Source organism: Lygodium microphyllum, chromosome 27 (genome assembly GCF_053477565.2).
Source record: "Lygodium microphyllum isolate KBCC chromosome 27, Lygodium_microphyllum_v1.1.10, whole genome shotgun sequence".
Taxonomy (NCBI): domain Eukaryota; kingdom Viridiplantae; phylum Streptophyta; class Polypodiopsida; order Schizaeales; family Lygodiaceae; genus Lygodium; species Lygodium microphyllum.
Genome location: NC_141161.1, coordinates 60330599 through 60343341, shown reverse-complemented (window position 1 = coordinate 60343341; position 12743 = coordinate 60330599). Strand labels below are relative to the sequence as shown.

Genomic DNA, 12743 nt, shown 5'->3' with positions numbered 1-12743 from the left:
GTTCCCCTTGTTTAGTTTGTAAAGTGACGGACAAGGATACACTTTTGGATGGGGAGTTTTCCTTGCCCAGTTTGTAAAGTGACGGACAAGGGTGCACTTTTTGTATTTATGGCTAATGTAAAAAAGAAGAAGAAACATATTAATTTTTACTTTTTTGCAAAATGTGTCCATTTGATGTATCCATGTCTATGCCTAGTTTCCAAAACTACATGCCAGTTGGTGTGTAACTAGCCTTAGCCCCCTTCTAAAACCATGGCAAATTGCCCCTTCTATTTCCTTTTGTCTTGCTATAGAATTCAAGTTTCAAAGCAGAGGCAAAACATGAAATGTTGTCATCACATCCATCTTCAACATAGTAGTGTTGAGATCTGAGGGTGGTCAAACATTTACCTCTCAGTCGATAAAAGCCAGTCATAGCTCTTTTTCTTTTTCCTGCCATCACTTTTGCAGAGCCTTTCCCTTCTCTCTCTCTCTCTCTCTCTCTCTCTCTCTCTCTGTGCTTGTTCTTTGAACACCCCCATTCAGCTTTGCAGTACCTAGCTATTTCTGATTATTTTACATCACCCCCATCTCCTTAGCAGCACTGGCTGCTTTGATAATCATCAAGGCAGTGCGTCATGCTGCCCTCTTCTCAAGGAAAAATGCAGTCCAACTTAACATTTCTTTTCATGGGGAAGGAAAAAAGGAGTTAAATTTGCAACCTACTCCCCCCCCTCTTGGGAGACTAATACACAGAAGATTCAAAAGAGAGAGAGAGAGAGAGAGAGAGAGAGAGAGAGAGAGAGATCTGGAAGAGGCTTCAAGTCCTAGGAGTACAGACCAATAGTACATTTTTCAAAGCTCACACAATTGAAGTATCAATCAATATGCTTAGTTTTTGCCGTGCGATTGCCAATAAAAGCCCCGATCTTTGGGGCTCAAAAATTCCTATTGATTGGAAGAAAGAAGGGCCTAACAATTAGACCCTCTCTTAATGCGAAATACTGCAGTGCAGTTCTCAAAACAAAAAGACTCAAACTTCGAGCAAATTGAGCACGATTAGCAACTCAATTAAGACGAACCATCAAATTTTCACCTGATTTGATCCAAAGTCCTCATTACTTATTAGGATCTTTAAGCTTCATCTTCAACTTCAAGGGCCTCCAGAAATTGTTGTCATGTATGTTCTCTGCATCTCCAGACTCTTGACACATTTAAAGTCTCTCTCTCTCTTATCAGCTTTAGCTGTACTTGGATAAGTTTTAGCTGTGCTCGGAGCTGATTTTAGACATCTGGAGGTCCCTTTATCTTTCTTTACACTCTTCTATGGATACTCAAGAGTGTTCTTAACATAGATTTACAGGATTAGAACTCTACTATCGTATCAGCTTTAACCGTCTTTATGTAGTTTTTAGCTATGCTTAGAGCTGATTTTAGACATCTCGAGGTTGCTTGATCTTTCTTAAGCTCTTCTTATAGATACACAAGAGTCTTAATATACAGTCACAGGATTTGAACTCTTCTGTCATGCACTGTTTCACTACCGGGATTCTCTTTTTAGCCGTACTTCGAGCTGATTTTAGACATCTGGAGGTTCCTTGATCTTTCTTAAGCTCTTCCTATAGATATTCAAGAGTCTTCTTAAGATCCATTTGCAGGACGAGAACTCTACTGTCATGTACTGTTCCAGTACCATGGTTCTCTTTTCAAGCTAAGCAGGATTAATGGCAAATTCTGGATGGAAGGCAACCATATATGGGATTCACTCTACTCCTTCCGATATGTAAAAGTAGTGAACAATAGTATGGCCGTGCAGGACTGTTAAAGCTAGTTCCTGTTGGTGATAGAACAGGGCAGTGATAGCGATAGAAGGAAGAGGCAGAGTTGCAGAGAGAGAGAGAGAGAGAGAGAGAGAGAGAGAGAGAGGGAGGGGGGGGGCATTGAAACAGTCTTTTATTACAAGAGATCTTTTTATGTTTTGTCTCCTCCGGATCAAACAACTCTACCAGGAAAAAACCTCTCTTTTGTCTTATTAATAATACTCCCCTTGCATGACCCACGATACATACACCTGCGTTCCCCTGTTGGATCATGCATATATATAAAACTCGTACAGCTAGAATCTGAACGACCCACCATCTCTTTTGGGGAACTTGGACATTGGGGAACTTGGACATGGGCTTCCCTCCTTTCTAAGTGGGTGATTCAGCATTTTCCCAAATCAGAAGGCAGCCCATCTGCCCAATTGCGCCTGCTAGGGAACAGGAGCTATTGCTTTCTATGCAATTTTAAGTTTTCCATGCAACCCACATTAGGGACAAACAGGGGTAAGTAGGGGCCTTATTAGACTTTTGGGCGCCTCTGTCTCTCCTCCATGTGCAAAATGTCCCGATCTTTCCGAATCCGGTAAGGAACAGAGGCTAGACCGCTAATCTCTCATTGGTACAACTTCAAGAAGAACAGTGAATCGCATCTCTCACTCTCCCTCTCCCCACTCCATGTGCAAGTTGTCCCCCTCTTTCCAAATAAGGTAAGAAAGAATTGGTTTTCTATGACAGGGGTCTCATGGAGTTGCAGACCATGACCCAGAAGTTGACAATATGGTTTTTGTATAAAGACAAAAACAAAGGTGTCTTGAAGACAAGATTTGTAAAAGGAGCGAAATTGGAAAAAGAAGCAGAGGCCGATTGTGAGGAAAACAGGGTCTCTTTAGAACAGCTGATTTTGCAGCCTACAATGTTCTTTTAACGACCTTCGGTTACAAGAATACTTGGTATTGTTTGTTATGAGAAGCTAGCTCGTTGAATCTAAATTGACATTGCGGAGCTACAGACAGAGAAAGAGAGAGTGAGACAATTTTAGGAGCAACTAAGGAAGACCATTTCCATGGTAATGGCTTGCAAGCCCATATTACAGCATCCACATGCTGGTAATTTCCTGCTTTCGTTCATTTTTTGAATACGTTTTGCTTTTGCAACATACTCTATAATGTAGTACCATTTGTCAGTTGCCAGATTAGTTTGTATACACTCAATAATGCACAAGCTTTTATTATTTGCCAGATTCGTTTTCATGCACTCAATAATGCCGAACCATTTGTCATTTGCCAGATTAGTTTTTCGTATCATTTCACATTCCTCTGACCACTTGATCTTGCTTCTCCAAAACGATTAATCAGTTAAATTCATACGGTCTAACTTCCATGGAGGGATATAACTTACCGAGCAGGGTACATGTGTCTTGCAAAGCTTATGGTGATCTTGGTGTTGTGCAGGAAAAACATCTTTTTTGGAGAACTCTTCATCGGAGCATTCAACAGATGTAGGCTTGTCTTCTGATGGGGGGTATGAAAATGGGGGCCTATTGAGCTTCGAGTTTCAGAAAGGAGACAGGGGAGCTCCCAGACCTGTTGGAGCCTCCTCTTACTCAAAATCTGGACCTTCCAAGTGGGATGATGCTCAGAAATGGTTAGTTAATCAGTCCTCTGCTGATATCTCTGGGAAAATGAAGGCTAAAAATAGTATTGCTCATGGCAAGCGTGCATCTAACACCAATCAGCAAGATTGGCACCCCATAAAGGATGGGATGAAGCCTACAGGTGCTCTAATCATTCCACATGAAGCAGAGTTTTTGAGACCAAAAGCCTATTTGCAAAATGGGGACTTTGAGTGGACAAAAAATGCGAGTGAAGAAGCCCACAATTTTGCATTTGTTCCAGTTCCATCATCTGTGCCATCTTCCCCACCAGAGGCGAAGTCCAATGATTCATTTGATTTTTATCCCGTAACAGACGAACCAGATGACATGAAGGAAGTGAGCATGTATCATCAAGGCAATGAAAATGAGCCTTTCTTGAATCCAACCCTCCGCACAGACAAACCAACATCAGATCCCGGTGAGGGCAATACTTTCATAGTCCTAGGCATTCAATTGTACTTTGAAAATTGCCTAAGCAGTTGCCTGATGTTGATGAACAATAGACTCTATGTGACAGTTGGCATAGTGCATGGACTAATTCAAATTTGAACAACCCCTTTAACCCAATGACTTAGGACACATGATTAGTAGCATGTCCAGAATCTAGGACAAGAAAATTTTAAAATTCAGTGGTGCCCACAGTCAAATGCATTGCAGATTGTGTTTCAGTGAAACCTGCAGGTTATCAGCCGGTTGATTTTACAGTCCTCAATTCTAAAACCTGTACTGTTTTGTTGTGTGAATCAGCATCATATGCTGCACCAGCAACTGGTCTGCGATCAGTTTCGATGCGAGATATGGGAACAGAAATGACTCCTATAGCAAGCCAAGAGCCATCTCAGACGGGTACTCCTGTACAAGCAACAACGCCTAACATGCATAGCCCTGTCTCATCAGGTTCATCGACGCCAAGGCGAGTGGCACCTGCATCCTCACCTATGCCAGACTCTGAGAACATTTCAGCTCTTGAAGACGGCCTTAAAATATCTGCAGTAAATGAAATGGGGATGCAGTTAAAGTTGGGAAGAGAAACAGAACACAGGAAAACAGACAATGCTTCCTGGGCAAGCAAAGAAGAGGAAGATACAGTTGCTTCAAAGTTACTAAAGAGCATTGACTTAGAAGAAGTTAAGAAGAATGTGCTGGAAACAAGGGCTAAAGCTTGGGAGGAGGCAGAAAGGGCAAAGCATATGGCCAGGTGAGAACATCTCATCCGGAGAACGCGACATTTGATTTCTTGGAGCTTTCTTGATTATGAAACTGCAATAATTCTTTAGTCTACTGTCACTTGAATTTCATATTTTTCTCAATGACCAACGTAGACAACCTGTTTAAGATCCATGTCTAGAAAAGTTGGACACTGGAAACCATGATAGCAATGCTAAGAAAGTCATACATCTCAACAAGGTTTGGCTGAATGCAAAAACAAAGAAAACTACAAACATCATGCTCTAGAGATGATTAAGTTGCTCTTACATGGGAAAAGGACACATTAAACATGTAAAAATAGGGGGTCTAAGGCTGTTAAATTCCTTAGCTTAAACTCCAGAAATAGCACCAAGCTATTACATCTGTGCAGGCTTAAAGGCACGATAGCCCTGCCTTAGCTTAAACTCTATCAATAGCACTGCCTACATCTATGAAGACTTGATAGCGTTGCCTATTGCAACAACCATTGATAGAGTTGTTGCAGTAGGTTTCTGGATCTTGCTGTATCTTTTCTCCCCTACTGGAAGGGTGTTGTGCTCTATGTTTCTGTCCTCATCCTTCTCTTCATGCTTGTTAGCTTGAGTCTTGAGCTTAAGTGTCAGTTCTAGCAACCCTGTGGAGAACGAGAACAATAGCCCTTCTATTTGTGCTGCCAATCAACAGGGTGAGAACATACTACTAATTGCAAAAGTAAAATTCTAGTCATACAAGGTTTGCTTGCAGGGTTCATGGATACTAATCTTGATGGCACATAATTCTTTTGATCTCTTTCTTTAATGCAGTAGCCCTTTTCAAGCCTACAGCAAATTTGACATATGAAATGCTCAGTAGTGATTTGATGTATTGCCCCGCATCAGAACACTCTATAAGAGTTCTGAATGAAAATGAGGAAAATGAGCTGTCACAAATTAAATGAAAGACTGCAGCCCATTTCTGGTGGGGGAACCATGTGCCCACTGCACTTCCCAGTCTACAAATTGAGGTTGCCCTTTGTTGTTGTCGATCCCCTGCTTCTGGCTATTTGAGTGGATTTTCACATAGCAGTTATCGTGACTCTGTGCTCTTTGTATCTGATAGATCCCAATGGACAGCTTCCAGGACAAAATATTCACTCAGACTGGATCTAGCAGTGTCAATCAAGTTCTCATAGGGATTCAGGAGCTGCTTCATATAAGGACCTGAGTATTTAACATCAACAGGAGTGAAGCATGTGAATCCAAAGCAAAACTTTACCTTCATGCATGGAGGCTTCAGAAGGACTGTACTAAGGAATTTTGTCTGTGTTGGCAAGTGCTTGAAAACATTAGTGCAGCTCGTGAAATGTTGCCTTAAAAGTGAGGAGGATTTTTCAGGTGGTTGAATTTGGTGATTAATGCACAGAGAAAATGAAAACTACTGCATCTCAAACACCATTTGCCCACTTGTGTACCATGGAGGATGTCATGTCACTGCTAACACAGTTCAGGAAGTCCAATCCAGTGTTAGAAGATCTACATGCTGTAGAAAGATGCTGAAGCTTAATAGGTGCCACATCTAGAAAGCTAGCACTAAGCCGTCCCTGAACCCAGTCATTCTATGCCTGCATTGTATGTGGAGGCCTAATATGTGGTGAGCTTGTTAGGCTTTGGAGGACAAGCATTGGTTTTACATTGAGTGTGGCATAAACAACTCTAGCTGAACTATGCTGTCTACTTACTATTTAAATTAGGAGCTTGTAATCTAACTTGTGAATGTGATTGCTATCATGCAGCTGACTGAACTGCTTGCTCCGGATAGACCTTTTGATTTTGTACAGACTAGTTCTTCCTACATAAACCTTGAGCTCACTTGATCTACAGATTTTATGCTTGCTTCTACTTTAGACACCACTCCATGAACCTGTTAGCACCAGTGCTGAGGTCATATTAATCATCAAAGAGTGCTAACATGTAACTGTATTATAAGGCTTACAGGTTTAAGCATTTTATGACAAAAGACTGATTCATTTTGTATTTTTGCAGATTCAGAAGGGAAGAAGCAAAAATACAGGCTTGGGAAAACCATGCAAAAGCAAAAGCAGAGGCTGAAATGAGAAGAATAGAGGTATGTGATTACAGTCTCTGGAATAATGAATGAAGAGACGAGTTAAAGAGAATTAGATGGTATGGCAAGTAAATGCTAGGAACGTGTGAGGATGACATAATTCTGATATCAAAGGTGTGTGTGGTCAAGTATGTTGGTAGTGTTAGCACCTTGGCAGTGATACTGAAAGTTCCCTTTGGTGTCTTCATGGACTTATGTGTATCCAAGATATATGAAGTTCCAGGAATGTTTTCCATGCCATCAGAGTAGCTGTGTGCCTTTACCCAATTATAACTTTGATGCTGTGCAGGTGAAGGTGGAAAGGACAAGGTCTCATGCACATGAGAAGCTGATGAATAAATTAGCAGCTGCCAAGAGGCGGGCAGAAGAACGGCGAGCCACAGCAGAAGCGAAGCGATGCGAGCAGGCTGCAAAGACTGCGCATCGTGCAGACCAGATTCGCAAAACCGGCAGAATGCCAACTCCCTTTTTCAGTTGTGGCTTCTGCCAATGATTCTGGTAATGTTGATTGGCAGGATCAACATCAAAGCTGGGAATATCCAGGTCCTGGTGCAACAGATGACTCTGGTGATGTTGACTGGCAGAATCAACATAAAAGCAGCAAGCATCCATGTCCTGATGTGACATAGGAGCCTTCTCTCTTCAGTGCACTGAGAGGAACCACCCCTGCAGTACTACACCATACAAGGTGAATATGAAATGGTCCACCATCTAGAATCTCAGTTTTGACCTTTCTCCTGCCATATGAACCAGCATACCTTCTACTGCACCTTCAAATGTATTGGTGCATGTCCTACCCTTAAATTTTGTATGACAGGGTAAAGTGGAAAATGAGGATTAGCTAAGAAAGCAAGTTGTCTTGAGTGTGTAACTAGTTGATCTTCAAAGTGGCTTTTGAGAACACGCACGCACACGGATGCACACACGCATGCATGCATATTTACCAAGACCTCAAAGTTGTGAATCTTACATGCCAATGCACATTACTGGATTTGTTGTTATCCAGGTCACTAAAGTAAACACGGGATAATCCAGGCTTCACTAGACCCAAAGGTTTTGATGAAATGCTTTTGCTGCATGAGTACCGCAAGCCAAGGAAATTCCCCTCTAGTGTGCTTAGAGAAAGGGGTAAGAAGAGGAGACAGCAAAGACAGGTTCATTTATCTCTCTATCAAAGAGTGATAGGTGGTGAGATGTCATGAGTGTGCCCTAGTACATATGGTAAGAAGGGCAAGAACAAGACAAACATGAATAAAAAAATGTCATCCTTATGACAAACAAATGTCTTTGTTTGTTATAAAGTTCATGAAGAAAAGAAGAAGACACACATTCTTGTGATTGTACTTATGAAATGCAAGTTTACCGCAAGAAGATAGTGACTTAATTATCAGAATTATGTGTCTTGTTAGAATGTAAGGACCTTATGTAGAGGGAGAATGAGAGTGAAGACTAGATAGGAGGAGAAGCTCCTTAATGTTGTTATATGAGCTATGCAGGAATTGGAGGGCTTGGTGCATACAATTTCCCACCTCTTCTAGTTGTGGGCACAATGTTGCAAGTAGAGAACTCATGTACATCCCTCTTAAGAGAGCAAAAGGAATAGAAAAAGATAGTTCAATGGGACATGCCCTTTGGATTACTCAAGTGTCACTTCTCCTTCCACTATGGAGAAAAGGAGAAGACATGATTCAAAAGAGATGACCTCTAGATTCCAATTGTCATCCTAGTATAAGGCTAATATCTAAAGATCTCTATGTTTAAGAAATTGGATGTATAAAATGTCTAGCTATAGTAGATCCTTTCTACATGTCAAGATCAACACATGATCCCAATCATGATGTGATCTAGGGCCACCTTGCTAATGTATCGAGAGGTGAGTCTCTTGTCTCTCGTAATGATGGCTTTGATCTGAGTATAGTATAGGCCCCTCAGTCATTGGCCATGTGGTCGAGGTGGTTGTGCTCAATAAAGTATAATGGCCCTGTCTAGTGTGACTTTACGGCATGGAGTAGGGGTAGTTTGGTGAGATGGATTTGTCTTGTTGAGCAAGTAGTGCATGTGGGGTTTGATATGTGAAGTGGTGTTTGTCTGGGTTCCTTTGGGCGAGCTAGTCTCCTATCTCATAGTAGTGTCGTGCAATGCCTTTGGAGCTCTAGTAAGAAAAAGTCCTAGACATCTTTGATCCTCATACTTTGACACGATGAAGAGGTTCAAAGCCCTTACGGAAAAGGTAGTCATGCCTTCCCCATATGTCATAGTACATTGTACATATGCATATCTAGTGCTCCTTCGTTTCAAGCTCCTTGTCATAGAGCTAGCATATCTTATCCTTCGTTGGAATATTTGCCCATCTACTTGACTCTATCCTCAATTGATGGGAGGCGTGCATTTGTCCAATAACAGCTTGCATATACTGTGGGAGAGGTGTGTCCATATACTATGGTTATACAATAAATCCATCCTTAGAGAGGTGTAGGAAGTGGCTTTGGTGAAACTCTATCTTTGGTCCTAGAGGGAGTGGCAGTTGGATCCAAATTCTCCCTATTTCAACTCTTGGGACATTGGCCCTAATGATTGAATTTAGCTTAGATTGATTGAGAGGGAGTGTAGGATAGTCCAAGCTATAGTCAAAGGGTGGGAGTTGTTTGATGTCTAGTCCATGTCAGTTCATCCAAGTTGCCATTTGTGAGTACTAGCAGTCCCTTTCACATGTCTCTACTAGCTATTTGGAGGAAGTCAATGCTAAGTCGAGACATTTTTGGCATGGGAGCTCCCATATCCTATGTAAGAAAGTCACTATTGTAGAGAGTGTCTCCATAACCATAGGTGTTGTCCCTAGCTCTGCTTTCATAGGGAGTGAGTGGTGCACAAATCGGATGTTGTACGCTCACGTAGTGAATGCCAGAAGGTCCCCAAGAACAATAGAACTCTACTTTTTGCACAAATTACAAGGTAAAAAGCATGAACGACATGAACAAGAGACCAATTGGGTGCAATCTCCCCCATGCCTTGTGTGAGCGCTCCACAAGGCATGTATTTTATGTATTAATCATCTTCAAGTTCAAATAATAGCCCAAATTACAAAATAGCAAGCTTTTAGCTTTTGAGTTTGCTTTAGCACAAAATAGGAATAAAGCTAACGGGCGGTGCCCAAAGAGTTTGGCATGCCCAATACAATGTCCAAATACAAATAACATAATCATGCGCCCAAGCGCATACAAAATAATAAATAAATATCCAACGCCTCAATAAATAGGCGCGACAAAATATAGGCGCCATGCCTAAGGTATGCGCCCATCAAAATATAAATAATAAATCGAATACTCGCTATCCTCCAATACTTTCCTCCGCCACTGCTGCTATCTCTACACATCAACTGAAGAATTAAACCGATAAAAGTGAATACCTAGTAGTCTTTAGCTACACAAATAAATCAACTGGTTAGAAATCAATCCTAACCTTAATTTATTACGAGTGCGCACTCTAAACTCATAAACGTTTATTAATTTAATATGCATTTTGCGGAATCACCCACTATGGAATCACCCATGTACACACTAAATTAATGAAATGCTCGAAAAGGACAGGCGTCCCCATCAACTTCTCGTACAAAGAATCCACTTTGTGTATGAGCCCCGGTCATCAAAGTTTACGGAATCCACCGTGGCACGGAATCCACCGTGAAATATGCCTCCTGACATCATACCCCCGGGGTGGGATAGCAATTGACCTCAATTGCTATTAGCTCAATGTGGAGCTAATAGAGTGGGGAAAGTATTTAAGTCTCTAGCGTGCATCCATTGTGCTTCTTCTATAGGATGGTTCTTAAATTTAACTAGATATCTAGAATATCTTCGGCCAGTTCTAGTGGTCATAAAATCAATATCTATGATAGCTTCAGGTTCAAGTATTTCAGTCTCTTCCTCTAACAAAGGTGGGTTTTCATAAACAGGGTGTACAGGTAATTGGCCTCTAAAGGGTCTTAATAAACTAATGTGAAATGTGTTGTGAATTTTCCAGTGAGGTGGTAATTCTAATTTGAATGCATTGTCATTAATTTTATGAATGATCCTAAATGGACCATAGAATCTAGGGGCTAATTTCACAACTGGGTGTCTATCTACACTTTGTAGTCTATGTTTTTCTATTCTCAACCAAACATAGTCATCAACTTTGAAATTCATTGCTTGTCTTTTCTTATTGGCTTGTTTGGTATATGATTGCTGGGCTTTGGCAATCATGTTTTTAACTTCATCAAAAATAGTATTATGCATACTAGCAATATCATCAGTACTCTGAATTCTATTTGACAAATATGCAACATGTATAGATAATCTATATCCATAAATCACTTCAAACGGTGCTTTCTTTGTAGATGTGTGTGGTGTATTGTTATATGCAAACTGTAATAAATGCAAATGTGTATCCCATGTCTGCGGTTTAGAAATAGTATAAGCACGTAAAAGATCTAGTATAGTACTGTTAGTGGCTTTTGTTTGTCCATTAGTTTCAGGATGAAATGCAGATGAGAAATCAATTTTTGTGCCTAGGTTAGCAAACAAAGTAATCCAAAAGTTGTTACTAAATCTAGAATCACGATCTGAAATAATAACTTTTGGTAATCCATGGTTAGTGAAAACAGTTTTAAAAAACAGTTGTGCTGCTTGTGATGCTGTTAGTTTTCTTACATGGAATGAAATATGCTTGTTTACTAAACCTATCTACTACTATCCAAATCATATCATGGTTAGATTTAGTATTAGGTAAACTAGTAATAAAATCCATAGAAATTTGTTCCCATGATCTTGACAGAATAGACAAAGGCATAAGTAATCCATACTGTTTACCATGATGTCTCTTAACTCTTTGACAAATCAAACATTCAGAAACAAAGTTAGATACATCAGTGTCCATATGCGGCCAATAAAAATCTTCAGTTAATGTATGTAAAGTAGATATGATACCTCTATGCACTTGATATGGGGGACAATGAATCTCATTCAAAACAAAAGATCGGAATGGAACTGTAACGCATAATCTCTTTTCATAAAACATAAATCCATCATTATATGACAGTGAATCAATAGGAATTAAGTTATTGCGAACTAATTTATTCCAATCAGCATGAAAAGTAATATCTTGATGATAAGTATCTTTCATACGAATCAAAGAATCAAATGATATAACAAAAATATTATGAATGGCAGATCTTCTACTTAATACATCAGCCACTACATTTTCTTTTCCGGGTTGATATTGAATGATAGGATGAAAACTTTGAATAAAGGATGCCCATTTGATATGTCGGTCAGATATTTGAGGTTGGCTAAGTAAATGTCTAATACTTTGCTGATCGATCTTAATCATAAATTCTGAACCCATTAAGTAGTGTTTCCACTGTCTTAAGACTTGTACAATAGCTAATAATTCTTTATCATATGTGGAATATTTCAGTTCAGAGGGTTTCAGCTTACAACTAGAATATGCCATTGGATGATTGTCCTGCATAAGTACGGCTCCTATTCCTGATCCACTAGCATCAGTCACTACTAAAAAGAATGGTTTATTAAAATCAAGCAACTGTAGTACAGGAGCATGGGTTAATGCATGTTTCAATAAATAAAAGGATTTATGTTGATTATCGGACCAATGATAAACAATACCTTTCTTTAGAAGTTTGGTTAATGGTAAAGCAAGTAATGAAAAGTTACGCACAAACTTCCTATAGAAACTAGCAAGACCTAGGAATGATCGTAACTCATGCACATTTTTAGGTACAGGCCAATTCAATATTGCATCTATTTTCTTAGGGTCAACTTTAATTCCATCAAATGATACAATATGACCTAAATACTCAATTTCTGTTTTAAAGAATTCACTCTTTTTCGGATTGGCATACAGTTGATTATCTTTTAATAACTGGAAAACCAATGACAAATGCTCATAATGTTCTTTCTCATTTTGACTAAACACCAAAATATTTAATAAAAAAGACA

General features: G+C 39.9%; 1 protein-coding gene across 5 annotated transcripts; it reads left to right on the top strand.

The window, feature by feature from the left end:
* The first annotated feature begins 497 nt into the window (after window positions 1-497).
* LOC148012366 (uncharacterized) lies at window positions 498-8010 on the top strand. 5 transcript variants are annotated; one of them, XM_087668976.1, is made up of 6 exons: window positions 498-1159; window positions 2538-2908; window positions 3254-3874; window positions 4204-4654; window positions 6666-6747; window positions 7037-8010. In XM_087668976.1, exons 2-6 carry the CDS (start codon window positions 2866-2868, stop codon window positions 7238-7240), a joined length of 1401 nt encoding a protein of 466 aa, XP_087525102.1. In that variant the 5' UTR covers window positions 498-1159; window positions 2538-2865; the 3' UTR covers window positions 7241-8010. The 5 variants fall into 5 exon arrangements, 4 of the variants coding, with proteins under 4 accessions (XP_087525102.1, XP_087525104.1, XP_087525101.1 ...); XR_015689039.1 differs by lacking the exons at window positions 498-1159; window positions 6666-6747; window positions 7037-8010 and adding exons at window positions 5448-5647; window positions 5743-6658 and having other exon boundaries at window positions 1167-2908; XM_087668975.1 differs by lacking the exon at window positions 498-1159 and having other exon boundaries at window positions 1171-2908.
* The last annotated feature ends 4733 nt before the right edge of the window (window positions 8011-12743 follow it).

Excerpts from the sequence above, each read along its gene's own strand:
- LOC148012366 (XM_087668976.1), top strand. The coding sequence starts at position 2,866 with ATGGTAATGGCTTGCAAGCCCATATTACAGCATCCACATGCTG. Across the intron at positions 3,875-4,203 it reads CAAACCAACATCAGATCCCG|CATCATATGCTGCACCAGCA; the intron begins GTGAGGGCAATA and ends TGTGTGAATCAG. Across the intron at positions 4,655-6,665 it reads AGGGCAAAGCATATGGCCAG|ATTCAGAAGGGAAGAAGCAA; the intron begins GTGAGAACATCT and ends GTATTTTTGCAG.